This window comes from Schistocerca cancellata, chromosome 4, assembly GCF_023864275.1.
Source record: "Schistocerca cancellata isolate TAMUIC-IGC-003103 chromosome 4, iqSchCanc2.1, whole genome shotgun sequence".
NCBI classification, from domain to species: domain Eukaryota; kingdom Metazoa; phylum Arthropoda; class Insecta; order Orthoptera; family Acrididae; genus Schistocerca; species Schistocerca cancellata.
The window spans coordinates 403,251,075-403,278,949 of NC_064629.1; the positions used below are offsets into that span (position 1 = coordinate 403,251,075).

General features: G+C 39.0%; 1 protein-coding gene across 3 annotated transcripts in view; it reads left to right on the forward strand.

The window, feature by feature from the left end:
* The window catches only part of LOC126183238 (syntaxin-binding protein 5), a 976,467-nt gene that overhangs the window by 872,354 nt on the left and 76,238 nt on the right, over positions 1 to 27,875 (forward strand). For all 3 annotated transcript variants that reach the window (XM_049925028.1, XM_049925029.1, XM_049925030.1), the window contains exon 19: positions 26,710 to 26,818. In XM_049925028.1, coding sequence (XP_049780985.1) covers positions 26,710 to 26,818 — 109 coding nt within the window. The remainder of the gene's footprint in view (positions 1 to 26,709; positions 26,819 to 27,875) is intronic.

Sequence of the window (27,875 nt, forward strand, 5' to 3'; positions counted from 1 at the left end):
GCCATGTTTTGCACCTCAGATTCCAACAAGGATATAAACCATGAGTAAAAGTCAGGACAAGACAGAATTATTGTTCATATAAACATGATAATTGTTGTCATTTGTTCTGTTTTCTGCTATTCCTTAGTTGCTTCAAAATATGCATTTCACTTCTTTCTATTTATGAAGCACTCTTAGTGGCGTGTAATCCATGTTTCTTTATATAAATATAACAAGTGTATTATGTAGTAGTTACAGTATGTTACTCTATTATATTTTGTCATGTTTTTCAGATTAGAAACAACTTTTGTAGCACAAATTTCATGAGGTTAAATTATTTTTGGTGTATCTTATGATTTCCAGTGTTGTTAGTCCATAAGTGTGGTTCTGGAGCTGCATTCATTCAGTCCCCATGCTCCAGCTGGCCAATTTCTGGCATTTTTCCACCCACATTTATTACAACACATCACTTGGACATGAATGTGTGTCAATCCTTGTGGGAGCACTAGAGGCTTTTGTGTGTGTGTGTGTGTGTGTGTGTGTGTGTGTGTGTGTGTGTGTGTGTGTGTAGAGTTTTGTTTGTTATTTTTTAGTGGTTAATGTGGTCAGTGAGTTATTGTTTCTATTGATTTGGTCATTAAATACTTTCTTTTTCATTGCAAGAGCTCTCTGTGTGTGAAAGCTGTCTTGAAATGTCAGGAGATTTTTGTTGAAATTGTTCACTCTAATAATTTTCATCTTATGTTCCATGTTGGATGGTTGATGTCTGTTTCATTGGGTGTTCTGCAAAGGTAAAATGGTTATTTTCATTCTTACTGCATCTTATATGTTCTTTATACCTAGTTCTGAAATTCCTGCCTGTCATCCCAACCCAACAGTGGTGATCAACATAACACAAAAAAATTGATCACATCAGAGCAAGAACACTGCAGTATATGCGGAACAAACATAAATGGAAAAATCAGAACACTCAGTGACAAAAATAACCAGAAAGCAAAACACAACAAAGTACAACACACTCACAACCGCAGATTTCATCCAAAACTAATAAACCTTGCAGATACTGAATTAAAAGAGAGAGAAATGCAGCTATTGGAGAAAGGGCTCAAACACATCATCAGTACAAAAAAAAAATAGATAACAACTACATAGAAAACCTGGTTGTAGAAACTGAAAGCATCCTGACAGAGGAAAAGAAATGGAAAAACAACACTGTAAATATTGGGCTAATACTGGAACTAGTGAAGAAATAAACAAACAGCATAATCACCATGTCAAAGGAAAAGCAAAACAGAAAAATTCAAACAGAAAACATCTTCATTAAGAAATTAAAAGAAATACTACAATCTAACATCATCATGGTCACAAGAGCTGATAATAAAGAACAACATATAGGGAAAAACCTAAAGATTTCATATCCTGTAACAGTAACACAACACTGAAATCTGATCCAGCAGCATGTTTTACATGAAAAACAACCTCCAAGACAACAAACACATACTCACAGAGAAACTAAAACAAGAGATCACACAGGAGAACTCAAAAGCACCAACACTCAGAAGCCAACTGAAGGTTCACAAACCCATTATTCCATTGAGGACTAACATTAATTTCATGCATGCACCATCATACCAACAAGGCAAAACATATGAACAAAATCATAATGAAACATTATGAAATGAAGAACAGCAAAAGAATGAAAAACACAAATGAACTTACAACACAAATAAAAGACGTACACATTCTACAAACAGCATTACTCATCTTTTTTTGACATAGAGAACATGTACACCTCAATACCCACTGCAGACACAATAAAACAAATTGAAGAAAACATACTGACATACAACAAACTACTTTCAGACAATACTAATGAAATAACCAAAACCATCAAAGCAATGACATCCCAAAATTACTTTCAGTTTGAAAAGAAATTTTACTTACAAAAAGATGGGCTTCCAATGGGATCTCCAATGTCTGGAACATAGGCAAACATATTCATCAACCACATAGAAAACACAATCTTTGATACAGTCATCATAGAGAAAGGATACTAAATTGTTTACTTGTACAGATATGTGGAGTAAAGAGAGACAGCAATAAGCACACATTTGATATTTGCTGAAAGACAACAGCCACAGGTACAATTATACATGCTTCATCACCCAACCACAAAATCAAAAATTAACAGCTCTATGACACATATTCCACAGACTAAATAATACACCACTCAGTAAAGAAGACTATGAAAAAGCATCACAAACAATAAAACCCACCACCACAAACAAGGGTTACAACACCCATATAGTACAGACTTGGACAAAAAATCAAATTGCAGCTAAAGAAAACTGAAAACTAGCAGAGAACTCAAGTGCCAAAGCATCCCACAGAAACTTCAGCATGCTTGCAAACACAAAACAGTAACCCTCCTGAAATGTCTAACAAAAGAGATGGTAACTTTAACTCGCAAACACAAATCAATACACAGTATGACAAATGCATTAAAGAAACAGGGATTGCACATTGCTTACAGAACAAAAAACACATACCGGTCACATTTAGAAACAACAACAACAGACAAACCAGATAAATAAAAAGGAGCAGGCATATGCCAGTTAGAATGCCAAAAATGTGAATCTGTATATATGGGGATGGCAGGCAGGAATTTCAAAACTAGGTATAAAAAACGTATAAGAAGCTGGAAGTAGGAAAATAGCCATTCTACCTTTGCTGAACACCTGATAAAACATGGTTGTTAACCATGTAACATGAAATTGACATGAAAATTATTAGAGTGAACAATCACAACAAAAAACTCCTGACATTACAAGAAAACTTTCACATACAAAGAGCACTTGCAGTGAAAAAGAAAGTATTTAATGACTAAATCAATATAAATTACTCACCCTGTAAGCCACTACAACAATAACAAACAGAAATCTGAAAAATAAACCAAGCAAATAATTAATCAATCTCTCTCTCTCTGAGAGAGAGAGAGAGAGAGAGAGAGACAATTGGCAACACTATACACTGTAGACACACACATGTTGATCACAAAATGAAAAAAAAAAATGAAAAATGCAAGTGATGTGTTGTAATAAATGTGGATGAAAAAATGCCAGAAATTGGCCAGCTGGAGCATGGGAACCAAATGAACACATCTTTGGGACCACACATCTGGACTAAAACTGTAAGTATCAATGATAATTTAGCCTCATTAAATCTGCACTACAAAATTTGTTTCTAATCTGAAAAACATTACAAAATGTAACATGGTAACATATTGTAATTACTACATAATGCATGTATTATATGTATTAAAAAAACCTTGTATTACAGGCCACTGAAGATATTTCATGAATAAAAGAAGCAAAAGGCATATAGCAATAAAACAAACTGCTTTTCATTTAGTTGCACAGATGGGCGGTATCTCTGTGAATGATGATTGTTACTATTTGTATGAATCTAATCTAACATACCACTTATGAAGGTTCATAGCAATATTTGATAAAGAATTGAGATGTAAATTTATCACTCTTTTATTGAAATTGTCCATACAGGCTTCCTGGTACTTGAACAGTAGTTTTTAGTGGTGTGAACTGTGCTAAATTTTATATTCATTAAGTGTCAAATTCTAAAAGCCCACAGAATGGAGTCTAACAAGAATGATTTCACCAGGACTTTTATTGTTTCGAACTTCAGTCTGTATCTTTCACCTGATCACAAAGCATTAATTACTGAATATACGGAATATATGTTATCACTAAACTTTGTCCCCCCCCCCCCCCTTGCCCTCCCCAACACCACCAGCCCCACCCCAATTCACAGCCAAATTCTGACCCTAGAATTTACAAAATAGTAGAATTTTTGAACACTAATCCAGCTGATGGTTTCATTTATGGTGACTCATTCCTTTGTCTGAAAAGGTTCCAGAAAAGGTCTCAGAAATGATTCACATAATTCACAAATACATTCAATACAAGTATTATAAAAAGTCTCAATGGTATCATAGAACTGACGCACTGTCAGTATCTGTTCACTTTCTAACTCATTTTATAGCAGCTATAAAAATCTTTTCATTTGCTGGTTACACATGTGTTGATCAACAATGTATTTTGTCTGCAACTTCAGTTATAGGGATACTGTCTTTTTCAGTGCACAGAATACTTCTTGATAAAGAAAGCTGTCTTGAAAATGGGTGAAGGCTGATGGAAAGGAGCGGATATAATTATTTGGGTTTGCTAAGACTTAAAACTCACATAATAGTTTTTAGGTTTCAACACATGCAGTAACAGATTTTACTGTTTAGTGGCTATATATCCATGAACAAACAGTCTTTGCTCATTTGGACAGCATCGTGCACAATATGAGTAGTACTAAAAAAATGCCATTAAATTTCAGTTAAACTGTAAATCAACTAAATACTTAGGGATTACAATCACAAACAACAAAAATTGGAACAGTAGCAAAGAAAATGTTGCTGGGATGAGTAACCAAAGACAGCATTTTATTTGCAGAACACTTAGAAGATGGGACAGAGAAAGTAACGACACTGCCTACAGTTGCTTGTCTGTCCTCTTCTGAAGTATTTCTTTGTGGTGTGGGATCCTCATCAAATATGATTGACAGAGGAAATTAAGAGTTCAAAGGTGGGCTGCTTGTTTTGCGTTATCATGAAATTGGGGGAAAGAGCATAGTGGATGTAACGAGCACATGGAATGTCAATCATTAAAACAAAGACTTTTTCATAGCAGCAAGATATTTTCATGAAATTTCAGTAATCAACTTTCTCCTCCAAATGCCAACACATTGGTAGAAATTAACAGTGTAATAAAGTAAGAGAAATCAGAACACACATGGAAAGATTTAGATGGTCATTTTTCCCATGTCCTATTTGGGAGTGGAATGGTAGAGAGAGAGTTTGTATGGGGTTCTGTGCACATTCTACTAAAAATTTATGTGTGAATTGTAGAGTCAGATGCAGATGTAGATGTGTAGATGGAGAAAACCTGCAGCTGTTCAATTATTTGTACTCTTGTCTTAAAGCTTATAATAAAGATTGTTTTTAGCTTTCCTTTTATTCCTTTGGTGATTGGTATTTGTGTTGTTTGCTGAAATTGTTACAAAGTTCTTCTCAACATCAGACTTTCTCAATATCTCTAAGACATATAAAATCAAATACTTTACAGTTTCAACACTGATGTTCACCAACTCCAACACTCTTTCTACGATGGTGTCATGTGGATTGTAAAACCTAATCACTATTAAGTTTCCTTAGTTGGAAGAATCTATGTCCCTGAAATAAACTGTGCTTCTTTCAGTTCATTTATTATTTGTTCCTAGCAAACAGCAAGGCTGTGTTCATGATAACTAATTTGGTTTTTGTCTATGAGCATGAGAATTTCCTGTTGAAAACAGATTTAATTATGTCAGTGGTGCAGTACTTGCCCTTATAACTCTGGTTGCACATAACTGTATGGTATGCAAATATAGCTTCTTGCCCTGAAAGTTATTTCTCCATGTCTGAAACTGCTTTCACCAACAGGTAGTTACTGATTTTTACTCTCAAATAGTTATTCTGAAATCCAGTGTCATGTTTATTGAACATCACATGAGCTGCTGGGTTGGTGTGTACTGTGTACTGTGTCCTCAGTGAAAAACTTTGTAGCATGAACTGTGCACTGGGCATTCTCATTGTGTTCTGTAATAAACAGAAATTCTTATGCTATTAAATTAGTATTGTTTTTCGTTATGTGAATTTATTTGCAAAAGATTAGCATACAGCCGCCATTTAAATACCAATTACGTTACTACTCTGTGAACTGACTTGCACTATGTCATTGATATTTTTGTTCAAAGTGACTCTTGGAACATGTAACTACTGTTTAGTTTGCACTTGTGTTTCCCAGTGATAAACAGCGGCAATATTAAGATACAGTTTAGCAAAGTATTTTGTAAGCATGTGTAAAATAAATTGCTTCAAAAAGTTGTGGGGAGTTTTAATCTCAAAGATGGGTATTTTATATATGAATGTACAAGGAATTGTCATTAAGTCAAGGCTTTTAATAATGGTTCACTTGGTTGTCTATTGTTTGTTTCCATCATAGCTCTGATGATTTTTTTCTGTGCCTTGAACATTCCATGCAGCTTTACTTTTTCAATACACAAAAAAATTATGCTGTATCCAACAACTGATATAAACGACAAACTGCCTATTGGCTTCTGTCTCGGGTTCTTCGGCCAACGTTCATCTAATGATTTTTCTGACATTTCGCCAGCACGAGTGGCTGGCATTGTCAAAGCTTCACCCTCCATTGCCGGTGGTGAACTGGAGCCGAGCTCGCGGCCGCAGACTATATGTACCTGGCGCACCAGCGTCCGAGGGCTTCTCCGCGGTCATTGGTCATTTCCGGTGCGGGTCTCCTCTTGCTACCTGCGACGGTCGTTTGCTGCAGTACGGGAAGCCAGGATCCATTTACCTTAAGGCTTTCCTCTTTCTTGTTGAAACTGTTGACGTGTTTTTGTATTTCTACAGCTTCTCTGAACAAGCGCATGTGATAGTGCTTCTCTACAGCCAGAACTTCCGTGTCGGCAAATATAAAACTTGAATGGTGAAAATTTTCTTAATAGCTAAATCAGTTAAATTACTTAGGGCTATTATTGCATAAACAAAACTGTTTAAATGCTTCACTAAGCAATCTACTTGAGCAGTCCATAAAAAAGATTATGTTTATAGTAACTCCAAGAAACTTAGGAGTCTGCAGTGATCAGTTCTTTGTCCTCCTATTTTAACTACTAGATATATTCAGCAGCTGGTTCTTGAAATATACATCCCAAAATATTGTTAAAAATAAAAACTGGTCTGGAAAAATTAAAATGAATGAGCATGCTGCCCATGTGGTAAGGGCTCAGGAGAAGGTGTGGTGTAATTATGGACCAGGATAATACATAGATTGAGTGGACAGCAGAGCACCATTGTGGATGAGGTGGGAAAGATTGTGGGTTGGATGTTCCTCACTTTCAGGATTGACCATGGGTTATCAACATCCTGAAAATGATTTGTATAAGTTACTACAGTCCAGGGGGTCATATTTTGTTGCTGGTTCATGGATGTTGTTGCTTCATAAAGCCGCTTGTGTGGATATGACACAGGAGATCTGTTTGTGGACTAGGTTTAGAGAGTGGTGTCTGTGTGCTAATGTCTTAGTAATACCTTCAGCATCCTGTGCAGCAGATTGCTCAAAACTGCAGGTGTGTAATCCACAGCAGGCCAGACTTAATGGGAAATACTTTTAGTTTGGAAAAGAAGATTGCTTATCAAAATGGAGGTATTGTTGAGTGTCAGTGGACTCCATATGGACAGGGTTTTTCGTGGAGGTTTCAAAGAGGTGGAGGTCATGTCTGGTGACGCGGCATGCTGGACCGAAGATATCAGGAGAAGTGGGTGGGAGAGAAGGTGTTAGGACTCTGGAAGAATGAGGATAAAGTGTATTGGCTGTGGCTACATATCATGAAGATATCATCAATGAATGAAACCATATAAGGGGCTTAAAATCTAAGGTGGATCGGGAGGGTTCCCCTGGATGGCCCATGAACACAATGGCATTTGAGGGTGTTGTATGGGTGGTCAAGGTGATGCCTTAGATTTGTTTGTATATGTTAATCTTGAAGAAGTGCTTCTTAAGGGTCATGATGTAATTAGTCTGGTCTCTAAGGAATCACGTGATGGATTTTGTAGGAGAGTGGGACAGGTAGAATTCAAGAACAGAAAGGCCATGGGCATGGGAGATATTGTTGCATAAGGGATTGATGTCAGCTATTAAGGATAAGGATCTGGGATTCAGGTGGTAATGGGGTGGGGATGGTTGAGAGACAATGAAGGAAGTGGTTTTGTGTCCTTGATGTTTGGAAGTTCTTTCAGAGAGAGTACAGTATCTGAAGTGAAGGAGGTCTTACATTACCATTAGTACCTTGGCCTGGAGCAATTCCCTGTTCATGGAGCTCCCTGTGTGTTGTTTAATTAGTGTGCAGTCTCTCTGGTATCTTCTGTATGACTGCTGGCCTAGGTTTACTGCTTCATAATGGCAACTCGATCTCTCCCTATCTTTTCATCTTTGTTGAATTGTAGGGTTATGATTATGAAGGAATTATCAGAAACAATCTGAACTGATATCATGGTATTTATCTGCCTTAATGCTGTATCTGATATTCCAAACCTAGTGCAACATTATGAGTGCCAAATGTTTACCTATACTTTGTTGACATTCAAGGACATTTAACACAGGACAATTTTTTTACTCATAATTCTACCACAGATGTTGTGACATGATTTCTTGATAAAGTCTAATTAATGAATTGATGAACTGATTACCATATAATTAAATGTAACAAATTTTCTAGGCAATCAAACTTCTTTTCTTCCTCTTGCTGTTGAATTTTGTAACTAAAACCTTAGGATAAGTACAACAAAAACATTCACAGATGGTGGCAGATTCATTAATTTTATATGAAGCAGTATCTATTAAGAAGGCTGGAGACTCCTCCAAACTTCCATCTTTAAAGAGAACTATGGATGTCTTGGACTAATTACACTCTCTCAGCAGGCAGATTAAAAACAACAAAATGCCCTCATGTACATCCTTAATGTGTTCCTCATAGTATGAGGAAGGTGCCATGGAAGTAGTCAAAATTTCCACAATGCATTCTCAATGCTAAAGCCGTGCTCTGAAAAAAGTAGGTATCTAAGATATGCAGGAAGTTCTTTACTCCAGTATCATGTGCACTTGTCGTGACATACCTCATGGCCAGGGAAAAAGCTTCACCAATATAGTGTCTCTTGCACTGCTGTGTAACATATCTAACATCTTGAGGACACACATTGTGTTAAGAACATATATATCCTACAAACATGAATGCTGAGAGTCTGCTCTTCATCATGATTATTTGCTTTGGCATGAACTTGAGAGTAAATGTTATCTTTCAGTTGATGAAGCAAACATGTCTATACTTTTGGCATACCCATGAAGTGACAAGCATGTAGTATGTCAGTACAGGATTTGGCAGAATGAATAGTGTGATATAAAAAGAGCATAACTACCAAACAAATTGACAAATTTATTGCAACACATACTGAAAATGAAGAAAAAGTATACCATTACACATCATGTGTGCTCTTTACTTAGTTTGAAATGTAACACTGTAGAGATCATCACCATTGCATTCTGTGCATTCCTCCAGCCAGCGAACAGAAGTTTACATCATCTGCTGGGATTTCTCCTGCAGCTGAAGAGGAATACCTTGGTTTCATTGCACCCAGCACCTGTAATTCTGTTTACTTGCACCACTGTCTAGATGAAAATGGGTCTTATGTGACATCAGTATGTTGTTTCACATCAGCAGGTTGCCTGCTAAAAGTTCGAGGAAGCACAGGTCAAAGGTTTTTCAACCAACTTTATTGTGTTTGTTCAGTTTCTGTATGACTTGTAATTTGTGTAGGTGGAAGTACGGGTTATTACGAATGATGTGCCACAGGAAGTGACCTGACAATGTTAGGGCCAAGGCATGTCTGCAGTGCCAAACTGTGATGGGAGACTAGTTACTTTTTATTCCTTGATGGCAAATGCTCAATTATCTGAACTCCACAAGGTTGTAATTACGCATTACAGTCTTTCCTCAATGCAGGGACAATGATGTTGCCATAATGTGTGACTCAAATCCTCCAATTCATTCTGCCAGACTACATATAAGGTTTATTTGAAAAGTAAGAGCCATTTGCTTATATTTAAATGTTGGCAGCTCAGAACAAAAGTTGCATAGATGCAATATCATCTATTGACTGTTTAGAAAGCCACAAAGCCATTTTTGTTTCAGTAGGTTTACAGCTGTCAGTGGAAGCAAACAATAATGCCTTCAAAAATCTTCACTCCCTCCTATTGCAAACTACATTCTGTGATCCAATTTTTGTCTGCAAAAGGATTTACAGCTCTTCAGATTCACCAGCATGCCTAGTTTATGGACCTAAAGTAATGTGTGAAGGCGACAGTGGTGTTGACACTTCAAAAATGGCTGTACAGAAGTCCATGGTGAAGAGTGGTGTGGGAGGTCAGATATCCAGACCAATTAAATTGTGCAACGTGTGGATGAAAAACAGTGCTCTAATTGACTGTTGATGATTGGCGCTCTGGCTGATGAGTTTCGTAATATTGGGCACACATTTATTTACATGATTATCAGGGTAATGCTTGAATATCACTAACTGTGTGCATGGTGGGTACTAGAAATATTTATGGACCAATACAAAGAGAAAGAATGTTAAGAGAATGTGCATTTTTGTATCAGTATTGGTAAGGTGGATACGATTTGTCTTCCCACATTGTTGCAGGAAAAGAGAAATGGACATCCTGTACCAATGCAAAATCAAAATGGCCAATGTAGTGGTGCCATTCATCTTTACCCAAACCAAACAAACACAAGCAGACACATTACCCAAGTTGAAAAACAATGGGTACCATTTTGTGGGAGCAGAAGGGCATTCTTTAGTTGATTTAATGAAACAAGTATTTCACATGTACCGTCTAATGTGAAATGCTCACCAGACTGACAAATTAAACACAAAATTGACAGCATGGGAAACTTTCACATGCAATAGTATACCTCAATGATAATGTACCTCCATGCATTGCTTCATGTACTAACAAGGAACCACTTGAGTGTGAGGTTGCAAGTTCAGTCCTTAGTAAATCTAATTTGAAAGTGTAGCATTAGCAATTATGACAGTTAAAATATTAGCTGCTTATGGCTTACAACATGGGCACCAGGAGGGTGAAAGGAAATGAATGTCTGGGAGACAAAGGAAGTAGGGTACAGTACGCTTGTTCGCCCACTGCTTGAATACTGCTCAGCAGTGTGGGATCCGTACCAGATAGGGTTGATACAAGACAGAGAGAAGATCCAACGGAGAGCAGCGCGCTTCGTTACAGGATCATTTAGTAATCGCGAAAGCATTACGGAGATGATAGATAAACTCCAGTGGAAGACTCTGCAGGAGAGACGCTCAGTAGCTCGGTACGGGCTTTTGTCAAAGTTTCGAGAACATACCTTCACCGAAGAGTCAAGCAGTATATTGCTCCGCCCGCATCTCGTGGTCGTGCGGTAGCATTCTCGCTTCCCACGCCCGGGTTCCCGGATTCGATTCCTGGCGGGGTCAGGGATTTTCTCTGCCTCGTGATGGCTGGGTGTTGTGTGCTGTCCTTAGGTTAGTTAGGTTTAAGTAGTTCTAAGTTCTAGGGGACTGATGACCATAGATGTTAAGTCCCATAGTGCTCAGAGCCATTTTTTAGTATATTGCTCCCTCCTACGTATATCTCGCGAAGAGACCATGAGGATAAAATCAGAGAGATTAGAGCCCACACAGAGGCATACCGACAATCCTTCTTTCCACGAACAATACGAGACTGGAATAGAAGGGAGAACCGATAGAGGTACTGAAGGTACCCTCCGCCACACACCGTCAGGTGACTTGCGGAGTATGGATGTAGATGTAGATGTAGATGTAGAGGTGCAGAGATCAACCTTTTATGGGATATATGTATTACACTTCACAAAATGGATATAGTCAAAATTCAAGAAATGTTCAAAACAAACCATTATCTTGCATCATGAACACCAAATGGAAAACTGCATGCCACAGTGATCACAAGGTTTGCACCATCAAAATCAGAGTTGAACTCCTTGGTAGTTACGATCCATGCTGGATGTCCAGCTAGGTATCCACTCTAGAATCATATTTGTGTAGTGAGGTGATGAGAAATGATGGAATGTGATGAAATGCAACATAGTGTGGAACGGTCTGTCATGGAGCTTATAGTGAAACTGGCTATCCTTTAGCTGCAGACAGTGTGTTAATATGTTTTATAGGCACAGAAGAAATGAACATCCAGAGGCTGAATTTTTCCAGTGTTTCCAGGTGGTATGAATTGCAGTGTCACACACTTTTCAGGAGGGTTAGTTTGCTCTAAAGAACTTTGATTTTTATATGTAGACCAGCAATTGAGCAAAAGCAAGTTATTTTGACCAGCTATTGGCCAAAAGCAGTACTCGTACCATAGTTGTAGTTCTCTCATGCTCATTTTTCCAGTCTTGCTTTCTGTGACGTAAATATTCCCTACTGCCTTTGCAATATCATGCACACAAGAAACAAATATAGGGGGCAGAACACCTTTAACTTCTCACAGCACAATACATAACTTTCCAGCCAATTTATCATCCAGATAAACAACAGATATAATTGTATACAAATGCATTAAGCCACTGATTTTAGTTGATCTTGATACAACTCTTGGTATTTCTAATTTTCAGGGTTCCTTTCACATACATTTCCTCTTTAAATCCTGATTGGTTGGCACTGAAAACAAATTCCTTACTGAACAATGGGATAAATTTGTGTAACTCATCTACAAATTTCTGATGAAATGTCAACTTCAGCAACTGTTGTTGTAGATATAGTGCAATGTTTGCTTTGTTTATCATTGTCACTGCCGTTCTTTATATAAACACCCCAAGCACTGTAGCAAGTTACTCGTTGACTAAGAAGTTCAACTATACTCTGTAGTATCATGCTTTGCTCACCATTAGATACCTCCACTCCCACTCCCTGTTGCCATTAGCAGCATATACTATGGTTGCATGGCAGACAATATATGGGCCATCGAATGCTGTAAACATCATTGGTCTTTTGCGACCTCGCACTCAAGGGATTCCTTGTAGGAGTAACATTAACTCTTTCCATTGGAAACTTTTTGACCACCACTTAATTACCCTGACCCCACACCCAGAAACTACTGTGTTTTCTTTTACTTGAAAAAAGGCTTGGTAGACATAAATTTGAAGGTGATGAGGAAATGAAAATTATTTTTCCCAGGTGGAGAACTTCTATGCGGAGGAGGTAAAGAAGCTATGTAACATTAAAAAAAGTGCTTACACATGTATTGTGATTATGTGGAAACATTAAATAGGTTTGCAGCAAATTAAAACTGCCAATAAAAGCATTTTATAATGGATATATTTTCTTTCAATCTCTCTCACTTGTAGAATATGCCTCGCATGTGAATGTACGTGGTTCACCATTTGCCCCTTGTTACTCATTATGGAATGAATCTTTCATATACTGGTCTTTTTTTTTCATCAGTCTTCTTACTGGTTTGATCCGCCCCGCCATGAATTCTCTCCTATGTAACCTCTTCATCTCAGAGTAGCACTTGCAACCTACTTCCTCTATTATTTGCTGGATGTATTCCAATCTCTGTCTTCCTCTACAGTTTCTGCCTTCTACAGCACCCTCTAGTACCATGGAAGGCTTTCCCTCATGTCATAACAGATGTCCTATCATCCTGTCCCCTCTTCTTATCAGTGTTTTCCATGTATTCCTTTCCTCTCCGATTTTGCACAAAACCACCTCATTCCTTACCTTATCAGTCCACCTAATTTTTGACATTAGTCTGTAGCACCACATCTCAAATGCTTCAATTCTCTTCTGTTCCAGTTTTCCCAGAGTCCATGTTTCACTACCATACAATGCTGTACTCAAGACGTACATTCTCAGAAATTTCTTCCTCAAATTAAGGCCAATATTTGGTATTAGTAGACTTCTCTTGGCCAGGAATGCCCTTTTTGTCATTTGCCAGTCTGCTTTTGATGTCCTCCTTGCTCCATCCATCACTCGTTATTTTAATGCATAGGTAGCAGAATTCCTTAACTTCATCTACTTCATGACCATTGATCCTGATATTAAGTTTCTCACTGTTCTCATTTCTACTACTTCTCATTACCTTCATCTTTCTTCAATTTACTCTCAATCCATAGTCTGTACTCATTAGACTGTTCATTCCATTCAGAAGATCACGCAATTCTTCTTCACTTTCTTTCAGGATAGCAATGTCATCAGCAAATCGTATCATTGATATCCTTTCACCTTGAATTTTTTAATTCCACTCCTAAACCTTTCTTTCATTTCCATCATTGCTTCCTTGATGTACAAATTGAACAGTAGGGACAAAAGACTACATCCTTGTCTGACACCCTTTTTAATATGAGCACTTCGTTCTTGGTCGTCCACTCTTAGTATTCCCTCTTGGCTGTTGTATATATTGTATATAACCTATCTCTTCCTGTAGCTTACCCCTATTTTTCTCAGAATTTTGAACATCTTGCACCATTTTACATTGTCAAACGCTTTTTCCAGGTCAACAAATCCTATGAATTTGTCTTGATTTTTCTTTAGTCTTGCATCCATTATTAACCACAATGTCAGAATTGCCTCTCTCATGCATTTACCTTTCCTAAAGCCAAATTTATCATCATCTAGTGCATCCTCAGTTTCCTTTTCCATTCTTCTGTGTATTATTCTTGTCAACAACTTGGATGCATGAGCTGTTAAGCTGATTGTGCGATAATTCTCACACTTGTCAGCTCTTATCTTCAGAATGGTGTGGATGATGTTTTTCCGGAAGTCAGATGGTTATGTCACCAGACTCATACATTCCACACATCAACGTGAATAATTGTTTTGTTGCCACTTCCTCCAACGATTTTAGAAATTCTGATGGAATGTTTTCTATCCTTTCTGTCTTATTTGATCTAAGTCGTCCAAAGCTGTTTTAAATTCTGATTCTAATACCGGGTCCCATATTTCTTCTAAATTGACTCCTGTTTCTTCTTCTATCACATCAGTCAAATCTTTCCCTCTCATAGAGGCTTTCAATGTATTATTTCCACCTATCTGTTCTCTCATCTACATTTAACAGTGGAATTCCGACTGCACTCTTAATGTTATCGCCCTTGCATTTAATGTCACTGAAGGTTGTTTTGACTTTCCTGTATGCTGAGTCAGTCCTACCAACAATCATTTCTTTTTCAGTTTCTTTTTCAGTTTCTTCACATATTTCATGCAGCCATTTTGTCTTAGCTTCCCTGCACTTCCTATTCATTGCATTCCTCATCGACTTGTGTTTCTGTATTCCTGAGTCTCCCAGGACATTTTTGTACTTCCTCCAATTGAAGTATTTCTTCTGTTACCCATGGATTATTTGCAGCTACCTTCTTTGTACCTATGTTTTCCTTCCCAACTTCTATTATCACCATTTTTAGGGATGTCCATTCGTCTTCAGCTGTACTGGCTACTGAGCTATTCCTTATCGCTGTATCTGTAGCCTTAGAGAATGTCAAGTGTATATCGCCAGTCCTTAGTACTTCCTTATCCCACTTCTTTGCATATTGATTCTTCCTGACTAATGTCTTGAACTTCAGCCTAGTCTCCATCACTATTAAGTTATGGTCTGAGTCTGTATCTGCTCCTCGGTATGCCTTATGATCCAGTATCTGATTTCGGAATCTCTGTCTGACCATGATGTAATCTAACTGAAATCTTCCCATAACACCTGGCCTTTTGCAAGTATACCTCCTCCTCTTGTGATTCCTGAACAAAGTATTTGCTGTTACTAGTTGAAATTTATTACAGAACTCAGTTAATCTTTCTCCTCTCTCATTCCTTGCCCCCAAGCCCATATTCTCCTGTAACTTTTTCTTCTACTCCTTCCCCTACAACTGCACTCCAGTCCCCCATCTCCCTTTACATACTGTATTACCCTTTCAGTATCCTCATACATTTTCTCTATCTCTTCATCTTCAGCTTGTGACATCAGGGTGTATACTTGGATTATCGTTGTTGTTGTTGTTGTTGTTGTTGTTGTTGTTGGTGTTGATTTGCTGTCGATTCTGATAAGAATAACCCTATCCTTAAACTGTTCACAGTAACACACTCTATGCCCTACCTTCCTATTCATAATGAATCCTGCTGCTGTTATACTATTTTCTGCCGCTGTTGATATTACCCTATACTCATCTGACCAGAAATCCTTGTCTTCGTTCCACTTCACTTTACTGACCCCTACTATATCTAGATTGAGCCTTTGCATTTCCCTTTTCAGATTTTCTAGTTTCCCTACCACATTCAAGCTTCTGATGTTCCACACCCCGACTTGTAGAATGTTATTATTTCATTGATTATTCAGTCTTTTTCTCATGATAACCTCCCCCTTGGCAGTCCCCTCCAAGAGATCCGAATGGGGGACTATTCCAGAATCTTATGCTAAAGGAGAGATCATCACAACACTTCTTCAATTACAGGCGACACGTCCTGTGGATACACATTACGTGTTTTTAATGCAGTGGTTTCCATTGCCTTCTGCATCCTCATGCCATTGATCTTTGTTGATTCTTCCGTCTTCAGGGGCAAGACAGTGCCCTGAACCTCTGTCCGCTCCTCCGCCCTCTATGACAAGGCCATTGGCAGAATGAGGATGATTTCTTATGCTGGAAGACTTCAGCTGCCAATGCTGATTATTAATCAAAATTTAAGCAGCGGTGGGATTCAAACCTGGGACTGAAGACGTTTTGATTATGAATCAAAGACACTACCCCAATACCACAGTTACGACATCGTTCTTAATAAACTGGTCTTAATAAACTTAATTAAGCAGCTTCAGTGATATTCCTCTGTGACAAGTCGTACCAAAATTTCAATGAGACCTAAAGACTTGACAGTGTGCTCATTGTGTTGATAAAGACAAAAGTCTGCATGTGTAGTAATTTACTCTATTAGAGTGAACCATATCACAGAACGATCTAATATGGGGATATTATTTGAATGATGATGAAGTTCAGTCTTAAGCAAAGCAAGTAGCAGGTTTTTCTTCATTATTAGGATGCAGGGAAACTGGAGTTCCTCTATGAAAATACACTCTGTGACACACAGCAGCATTTTGCAAAGTGCACATCTGGATACAAAATTGCTGCAGATTTCAGTGAATATCATTCTGCTACAGAATCAGTGTACTTAGACCCCTGATATGTGTCAAATTGCTGAATAAAGGATCATGGATACATGATGCACATACACAAACAACTGTATGAGGATAAGGATACATTGCTACTCACTGTAAAGATGACACAGTGAGTTGCAGACAGGGACAACAAATAGACTGTTACTCAATTTGCTTTCAGCCAAAGCCTTCTTCAGAAAAGGAAAACCACACACACACACACACACACACACACACACACACACACACACACACACACACACACACACACACATGTTTATTCACACAAGCAAGAAGCACACCTGACCTGTATCTTCAGCAGCTTGTCTTGGAATGCATGCTGGTGATGTACGCTTGAGGTGTGCTTGCTTTTGTGAAGAAATGAATATGTTTGTGTTAGTGTGTGTGTGTGTGTGTGTGTGTGTGTGTGTGTGTGTGTGTGTGGTTTTCTTTCCAGAAGAAGGCTGTGTCCAAAAGCTGAATGTGTAACAGTCTTTTTTGTTGTGCCTGTCTGTAACTCAATGTGTTATCTTTATGGTGAGTAGCAATCTATAGTTTTCCTTATATTGCTGATATTCCAGCCTGTAGAGACTAGTAATTCTAGGATATTTACCATTTTGTTCTTTTACTTTTGTGCAAAAAAAAACAAATTTTTCTGAATCCGTTGACTGATAATTGAAGGAAGATTGTGGCTTTGAGTGATCATAAGAAAGCTCTCCTGGTGACTTGTCCATTATATATGTGTAATGACATGCTGTAAGATTTCTGGGATTAATAAAAATAAAATGAAATGACTTGGATAATAATGAGTGAAATGGTTTTATTCTCAGCTGCATGAATCACATTAGAACCTTCTTCACAAAACTGCTGATGTATTCCTACCAAAATGTTAAGGTGAATTTTTGTCATAGTTTTTTTAAAAGAGTAAACTGCCATTTGACTGTGTATTATTATATTTATCTTCTTACTATCTAGATTTTGGCTTTTTTTTTTAAATATGACATCAGACATTTGATGTGCTAATAATTTAAGTAATTCATGTGGTTATCCTGAGCTGAACCATTCACCAAGTATACGGCAACAGATCATCAATGAGACCAAGTTCTTATCATAAGTGATAGTCAAGGCAGAAACTGTGAGGACAAGTTAGGTAATCATTTCATTATGCAAAGTGTTATCAAACCCATTGAACCAATTGAGGAAGTTTTTAAAAAGATGTACAAAGTACCTGATAACTTCTTGGTGAAAAAATGTCAATAGTTGTTGGTGGCTCAAATTACACAGAAAAATCTCTGAAAGTGTTTCACAAAAACATGGCAGATCCTCTGGAATTCATACTGAAACTAATACACAAAATAACATAATAATTCATCCAGCACCTCTTACATATGATGTCCAAGACATGAAAGGAAACATCAAATCTGTGAATCACATCATGATAGAAAAAAAATTAGTACTGCCACAGATCTGTGAAGGTAGAGACTGACTGTGAATTTTGAACTTGAACAACCAGAAATAAATGAATATATAGTTAATGGTCAAATTTAAACAGATATGGAAAGACTGACATAGGTTTGCCTCTTTTGTATGTATGGCCCTAGCACAGTAATAAACCAAACACAAATGGACAAACAGGTAAAAACTTTCCTGAAGTGAAATAACAGGTAAAAATGACTATCATGAAGTGAAAATCCCAAACAAGAACAAATGGACAATTGTGGACCAGTATGTGAACAGAAACAAGCAAACAGGAAGAAACAGTAACACAAGTGTTGCGTCTGAATTTAAAACTACAAATGTAGTAACAAGGCAGTCATTAATGGATATATGAGTAATAAAGTGCAAGTTGGAAATGATTCAACAGAAGAAAGTCAGAATCTCACATCCAGGGAATCAATAAGCCAAAAGTCAACAAGAAGAATGCCACACCTGGAAAAAAATCAGGATTTTTTTTTCCTATTAGAGACAGTCCTGCAAAAAGTGAAGTAAGTGATCAAGCAAGAAATAATACACACATCAAAAAAAGTTTTGCTTCACCCTGGTTCTCAGAACTCCTGAAGACAGACATTGACTGTGGATATTGTATCACACTCACAGTCCCTTCGAATTTTCAGAGATGTCACTAAACCCACCCAAAGATGTAAACAACCGTGCATGAGCAGTGCCTATTAGACAGAGTGGGTCCAACAGCCGATCAGTTACAGTCATTCCACCAGGAAGGAGGTACACGGCTCGCGTTGTCTGCAAAAATGGCTCTGAGCACTATGGGACTTAACTGCTGTGGTCATCAGTCCCCTAGAACTTAGAACTACTTAAACCTAACTAACCTAAAGACATCACGCACATCCATGCCCGAGGCAGGATTCGAACCTGCGACCGTAGTGGTCACGCGGTTCCAGACTGTAGCGCCTAGAACCGTTCGGCCACTCCGGCCAGCCGTTGTCTGCAGTTCAACCATGCCTAGACGGTCAATACCATGGTTCAATTGCGTCCACACTGTTACTTTGTGCCAGGATGGGCTCTCAACGAGGGAAGTGTCCTGGCATCTCGGAGTGAACCAAAGTGATGTTCGGATATGGAGGAGATACAGAGAGACAGGAACCATCGAGGACATGCCTTGCTCAGGCTGCCCAAGGGCTACTACTGCAGTGGATGACCATTACCTATGGATTATGGCTCAGAGGAACCCTGACAGCAATGTCACCATGTTGAATAATCCTTTTCGTGCAGCCACAGGACGTCGTGTTACAACTCAAACTGTGGGCAATAAGCTGCATGATGCGCAACTTCACTCCCAACGTCCATGGCAAGGTCCACCTTTGCAACCACGGTACCATGCAGTGCGGTACAGATGGGCCCAACAACATATCGAATGGACCGCTCAGGATTGGCATCACGTTCTCTTCACTGATGAGTGTCACTTATGCCTTCAACCAGACAATCATCAGAGACGTGTTTGGAGGCAACCTGGTCAGGCTGAACACCTTAAACACACTGTGCAGCGAGTGGAGCAAGGTAGAGGTTCCCTGATGTTTTGGGGTGGCATTATGTGGGGCTGACGTACACTGCTGATGGTCATGGGTGCTGCTGTAACAGCTGTACAATATGTGAATGCCATCCTCTGACAGACAGCACAACCATATCAGCAGCATACTGGTGAGGCATTCGTCTTCATGGATTCTGCGTGGTCAATCTGGACCAACAGTGCCTTGATGAACTTGTGGATAGTATACCATGATGAATACATGCACACATCAATTCAAGAGGACGTGTTGTGGGGTATTAGAGGTACTGGTGTGTACAGCAATCTGGACCACTATTTCTGAAGGTCTCGCTGTATGGTGGTACAACATGCAATGTGTGATTTTCATGAGCAGTGAAAAGGGTGGAAATGATACTTATGTTGACCTCTATTCAAATTTTCTGTACAGATTTCGGAACTCTTGAAACCGAGGTGATGCAAAACTTTTTTTGATGTGTGTCTGTTGTCTGTACCTAACTTCAAGTTACTCCTTCTTCTTCTTCTTCTTCTTTTTCTTCTTCTTCCTATCCATTCCAGGTGTTGACAACCATCTTGGCAGTGCTTCTCCTGTCACTTTCAGCTCTAAATAGCTCTGTAGATATTTTAGATGTCCACATTCTGATGTTCTTAAGCCAGGATATTCTTCTCTGGCCAACGTTTCTCTTCCCTCGTATTTTTCCTTGGAGGATGTCTGGAGGAGATGGTATGTGTTGTTGTTCCGCATGATGTGTCTTGCTTTCACGGTGGCCAGTACTTCTTTCTCTTTCTTCATTCTTCATAGAACTTTGACATTTTTGACATGCGCTGTCCACGCTCCATCAGAACATTCAATTCCTGTCCAATAAACTTAATGAAATATACATAATCTTAAATGACCTGATTGATATTGCTGGCTTATGCTTTACCGAACTTTTGCTTAGTCAAGACACATGAAAGCTGTCATACAACCATCAGTTCAAACTAGCAAACATGTTTTGTAGGCAACTATTTAGGTATGGGTGTACCGTAGCTGTATATACATTAGAGAAAACATGGAATTCAGAAGTGTAACTAACTATAATAATGAAAAAGATAAAGAACTCTGTATAGTTGATGTATCAAGGCAAAATACAGTTATTGTTTGCATAGACAGGTCATCATATGGAAACAAAAAAGTGTTTTGTGGTCACATGGAGACATTTCTGGAAGACAATTAATTCTCTCATGAAAAATATAATCATATGTGATAACTTCATACTGATTTCTTGAAGTCCAAGAAATTCCAAGATTTCCTACAGCTTTACAATAAAAGCACTATTACAACTGATGAACCAACTTGGAAAAAAGAAATGGCAGCATACATCACTGACCAGAGTTTGATAAATACACAAAAATCTCCTTGTAGCACGTAAGTGGTAAACACAAGTTTTATTGGTCACTATGCTCAAATTTTTTTTTTTAAATGGCTTCGCCCAAGGAAAAAATCACATTTAATCTGTTCAAAAAACAAACATGCAGGGATAGAGATATCATGTCAAAATCAGTGGAGATTATATGAATATTAGAAAGCAAAATAAGGGAATTGATGTCATTACCTACTTCAGAAAGTACTAATGAATACCAACACACATTATTTCAGAAATAAAAAATAGACAGACTAGTATGTAATTCCAGGAATAAAACTAAAACAATCTGGGAGAACATAAAAAGGAAAATAGGCACAAGGTAGGTTAATCATGGTGCAGTTAACAAACATATCTCAGCAGTTGGTAAATACATATCATAAAAAGCAGCTAGGCAATAATAGCATACAGCCAGATCAGAGCATTCATACATAGATTTTATTCATGTATCCATCAGTACCTGAGGAACTATACTAAATTACCTAATAAATATTCAATGGGTGCTGATGAGATACTAGATGCTATCATCAAAAATACCAAACTTTTATTTCAAAACCACTAGTAGACAATGTAAACTCATCATTTGAGAATGATGTATCCCTAAATAGACTAAAAACTGCAAAAGTAAAACCTGTGCATAAGACTGTGTCAAATGTGAAATTATTACCTATAGGCCAATACTAGTTATGCTGCGATTCAGCAAAATTATAGAAAAAAATGTTTCTTGTAAAATTTTCAATCTTCTTAAGTAAAGAAATGCTGTAAATGACTCACGACATGGGTTCAGAGCTGGAAAGTTAACACAGTTGGCATGCGTTCCCTCTTTAAATGAAAAACTAACTGCAGTGGATGATAAAAACAGATATCTTGTATATTTCTTGATCTTAGTAAAGCCTTCAATGTCAGTGGTCCTGATATTCTCTCATTTCAGTGAAGTAATTTTGGAGTTAGATGCCATTCTGTAAGGTGGATCCAGTCGTACCTTGGCAATCAGTAGATTACAGAAATAAAGTACAAAGACAATATGACAAGAAGAATCTCTAGTTGCTACACTAATGAGCAGGACATCAAGTATGGACTCCTACAATGGTCAGTTCTGGAACCTGCCTTGCTTTGCTTTATGCAAATGATTTGGCTGAAAAAAGTTATAGAACAACAGTACTCATTGCAGATGAGACTAATATTCTAATTAGATCACTCAGTGAAGATGACCTTCAGAAAACTGCAACATCAGTTGTGCGAAACTGAGCACCATGGTTCAGAACCAAAAGATTCATCATAAAGTTTGAAAAAATTGTCAGTTAATTTCCAGACCATACAAAACCTCCAACTTCCAAACACTGTTTTCCACTCTGAGTGAAAACTGTCTTACATATGAGTGATACAAAATTCTTAGACAAATGTATTCAGGAGGATTTGAAGAAGGCACTGCACCTTAACAATCTAAACAAAAAGCTGAATACCCTTCTGTTTGCTAATAGAATTTTCTCTCATAATAAATGCTGCCCATCATTGGTAACACGGTATAATGGCAACACGGTTGCAACTGGTGCAAATTGGGGAATTCTACAAATTTATATAAAAAAAAGAAAAAATACACAAATTTAAAATACAGGAAAAGATTATCAGAGTGATAAAGCAAGCTAAATGCAGTGGTTCCTGCAGACCACTTACATGACATACTAATATCTACAGAAGGGATAACTTTAGAAGAAGACATCTTAAAACATATCTAAGATTTTCACTCTTATGAAACTAGGCAGAAGATTACTTAAAATGGCACTGACATTAAATACATTTAAAGCAAAGTTCAAACAGTTCATGCTTGACCATTGCTTCTACTCTGTCTGAATTTCTGGAGCATTATAATACACTCCTGGAAATGGAAAAAAGAACACATTGACACCGGTGTGTCAGACCCACCATACTTGCTCCGGACACTGCGAGAGGGCTGTACAAGCAATGATCACACGCACGGCACAGCGGACACACCAGGAACCGCGGTGTTGGCCGTCGAATGGCGCTAGCTGCGCAGCATTTGTGCACCGCCGCCGTCAGTGTCAGCCAGTTTGCCGTGGCATACGGAGCTCCATCGCAGTCTTTAACACTGGTAGCATGCCGCGACAGCGTGGACGTGAACCGTATGTGCAGTTGACGGACTTTGAGCGAGGGCGTATAGTGGGCATGCGGGAGGCCGGGTGGACGTACCGCCGAATTGCTCAACACGTGGGGCGTGAGGTCTCCACAGTACATCGATGTTGTCGCCAGTGGTCGGCGGAAGGTGCACGTGCCCGTCGACCTGGGACCGGACCGCAGCGACGCACGGATGCACGCCAAGACCGTAGGATCCTACGCAGTGTCGTAGGGGACCGCACCGCCACTTCCCAGCAAATTAGGGACACTGTTGCTCCTGGGGTATCGGCGAGGACCATTCGCAACCCTCTCCATGAAGCTGGGCTATGGTCCCGCACACCGTTAGGCCGTCTTCCGCTCACGCCCCAACATCGTGCAGCCCGCCTCCAGTGGTGTCGCGACAGGCGTGAATGGAGGGACGAATGGAGACGTGTCGTCTTCAGCGATGAGTCGCTTCTGCCTTGGTGCCAATGATGGTCGTATGCGTGTTTGGCGCCGTGCAGGTGAGCGCCACAATCAGGACTGCATACGACTGAGGCACACAGGGCCAACACCCAGCATCATGGTGTGGGGAACGATCTCCTACACTGGCCGTACACCACTGGTGATCGTCGAGGGGACACTGAATAGTGCACGGTACATTGAACCCATCGTTCTACCATTCCTAGACCGGCAAGGGAACTTGCTGTTCCAACAGGACAATGCACGTCCGCATGTATCCCGTGCCACCCAACGTGCTCTAGAAGGTGTAAGTCAACTACCCTGGCCAGCAAGATCTCCGGATTGTCCCCCATTGAGCATGTTTGGGACTGGATGAAGCGTCGTCTCACGCGGTCTGCACGTCCAGCACGAACGCTGGTCCAACTGAGGCGCCAGGTGGAAATGGCATGGCAAGCCGTTCCACAGGACTACATCCAGCATCTCTACGATCGTCTCCATGGGAGAATAGCAGCCTGCATTGCTGCGAAAGGTGGATATACACTGTACTAGTGCCGACATTGTGCATGTTCTGTTGCCTGTGTCTATGTGCCTGTGGTTCTGTCAGTGTGATCATGTGATGTATCTGACCCCAGGAATGTGTCAATAAAGTTTCCCCTTCCTGGGACAATGAATTCACGGTGTTCTTATTTCAATTTCCAGGAGTGTATTTAAAGAGATTTACCAAGTATTGTTGATTGTATCGTTAAGTATAATGTCACTCTGTATTATTATTTGTGATAATTTTATGGAAAGGAAAGATTGCTACCCACCAATAGAGAAGATAAAGAGTCATGACAGCCACAGCAAAAATACTACTATACATCTGAGGTTTCAGCCCAAAGGCTTTCTTCTAAAGTAGAAAACACACACACACATTCACCTAAGCACAACTCGCACACACATGACCACTCTCTCTGGCCACTGAGGCCAGACTCAGTCTGGGAGCCTGACTATTAATCCAGCCTTAGTGGCCAGGGACAGTGGTCATGTGTGTGTGAATAGTGCTTATGTGAAAGTGTGTATGTTTTCTACTTTAGAAGAAGGCCTTTTGGCTGAAAGCTCACTTCTGAAAGTAAACACCCGCAACAATTGTCGGAAGGGTCCAGGCTGTTGGAGGAAGCATTATGGTCTGAGGAATGTTTTCATGGCATTTCCTGGTGGTCTTATCATTCTGGAAGGTGCACCATATCAACAGAAGTATGCATCCATCCTTGGGGACCATATCTAAGCTTTTGACATGAGGTCACAGTAATGTGACTGGACAGTGTATACCTGAAAATCTGTTCACCCTTGCATCAGATAACTGAGTCCTATTGAGAAAGCCTCATATCTGTACACAATCTAATGAACAGGTACACAATCAAGACGTTCATACAAATTACTGTAGGATTCTCCCTCTCCCTCCTTCTCTCTCTCTCTCTCTCTCTCTCTCTCTCTCTCTCTCTCTCTCTCTCTTTGAGTTTCTATTTAAATGATTAGTTTGTGTACACATTTTGTAGTGCTGAAATACTAAAATTGTAGCTCATATCATAAGTGTTCACAGAAGACTCAATAAATTTTTTATAAACAGTAATTCTCAATGTAGAATAATCATCTGAGTGACTCCAAGGGACATAATAACAGAAGCCAATGAATAGTAACATTTTTTCACAGACTTTTAGTACAGATTGCAAGAATACAGTGTAGTAGTTGCTGTACAGCAGGAGTCAAACATGATAGAACCTATCATTACTGCAAGCTATTTAAAAAGTTGCTCAATTTTCAGTGTGACGTCACAGCTCTTTCACCATATTTCTCTGCTGCTTACAGTCACTACAATGATAGGATACATGTACCATAATATTTGAAAATTATCAGAGACACAGTAATTTTGAATGAAGTGTAATTACCTCACCATAAACTGAAAATGGCTTACAAATGCATTAAAGAAAAGCTAGTATCTGGTTTTCAAAATATTTCATTTCAGTTGACTTCCCTCCCCTTGTTTGATGCAGCCACCACTCCCCTCTTTGACACTGCCCCTCCCCCTCTTTGTAATAGCCCTGCACCCATTTTGATACAGCTTCCCCTGTGCCTGCTCTTTGACATGGTCAACCTTGCCCTAACATGCCCCACCCTATCTTTGATGGAGCCCCTGCTGCCCTTTCTTTACACAGTCACCTCACCACCTCTTTAACAGAACCCCGCCACCCTCTCTATGAAGGAGTCTCCGGTGCCCCGCCTTTGCAAGAGCACCACCATATTTTTACAGAATCCCTCTGATCTCTGTTTGATGAAAACCCTCATCCATCCATTTGCCACACAGAAACCCAGCCGCCCCTTTGCCACAGCCCACAATTGCTCTTTGAACCCCCCCCCCCCTCCCTCCCAAGTCCCTCTTCCCTCTTGACTCTCCCCTTTCCTCATTTTTGACTCAGTCCCCCTTTCCTTTGACTCTGACCATCCCCCCACCTCTTAGATGACGTCACTGATTTTTGATGTTGCCAACCCTCTATAACCACACCACACCACCCCACCCCACTCCTGCCAACACTTTCCTCCTTTGTGGACACCCTCCCCCTTTATAGACATCCTTGCTCCCTGTTGATGCCCTCACACTGTCAACGACCTCCCCCTGTCAATGACCTCCCCCCACCCTTTGTTGATGCCCCCCACCCTCTGTGTGTGTGTGTGTGTGTGTGTGTGTGTGTGTGAGAGAGAGAGAGAGAGAGAGAGAGAGAGAGAGAGAAGTGTATGCTCAGAGCTTGAACTGAGAAAATATTTTTGTTTCTTATGTCTTTGTTGTTAATTTATACATATTTTATGAGTACACCATGCATTTTATTTTCATTTACAGATAGTGTGTGCTTAGTGTGCTATATTTCAAATGGCCATATTACTGCCTGCAGCCTACCCAGTTTAAGGCCACTTATTGATATTGAATTTCTACCTTTGCCTGATCTGAGGTAAGTGTACCCGTTTAAAATGTACCTTAGTGAAAGTCTTTTTAACAAAATATTGACTAATTATTGTACTATAGATGTGCGGCACAGTTACATCAACCAATTCTTGCTATGTACATACATCCTCACTTATTAAAATAAGGTGCAATATATTAAATATTAATTTTTTTTACTTTTTTTTATGCTTTGTTACTGTACATATGTATAATATGTACAGTTATGCCTCCAGGAAGTATTACTAAAAAGTTAATATATTTCACATCCACAAGAATGTTTGCATGTATGTGTCACTGCATCTGCACACTGAAGGAGCTTCCATATTATATAAAATATGTTTCGGGTACCACACACTGTTTTAACCAGTCCAAAATTTTAAATGTCTTGATATTGTCTTGTGCATCACATTTTGCAGAGTAAAGATTCCATCATTTAAAGCACAAAAGTACACATCACATGATTATCCAAAATATGGAATAAATATGCATATAGTACACATGTTTCTTTCCAACACAGTAGTAGTTGAATGCATCATGAATTTCCACAAGGTCCAATACCAGTATTCTTCCTTTACCTTAAAATAGCATGACATTATCCTCAAGACACCCTCAGTTGATTTCTTGGGCTTTTGACATCAGTAGGTAATAAGACAAGCATACACATTAAACAAGATATAATCAAAAATTGAAAGTCTGCCTTAGTAGCAGTCAAAAGTTAAATGTTCCCATATTATCCACAATAAAGGACCCCTATGGATCTGTTTTTAGAGGTGTGTGTGTGTGTGTGTGTGTGTGTGTGTGTGTGTGTGTGTGTAAAAGAGAGAAATCAATTTTAATTTAAGAACCAAGGTTGTGTCATAATAAGAAGTTTAGTATAATAATGTTACACAAATTTGTACTTAGTTTATGCTTGTGAGACTTTAAATCTGTGGTGCTGAGTCATTTTTATTTGATTTCATTTCATTGTTAATTGTACTCTGATTGTGTCTGGAATATACTCCTAATTTTTGGTGCTCCTAATTTTTTTGTGTCAGAGAATGTGAAAAATCCTGTAGCTATTAATG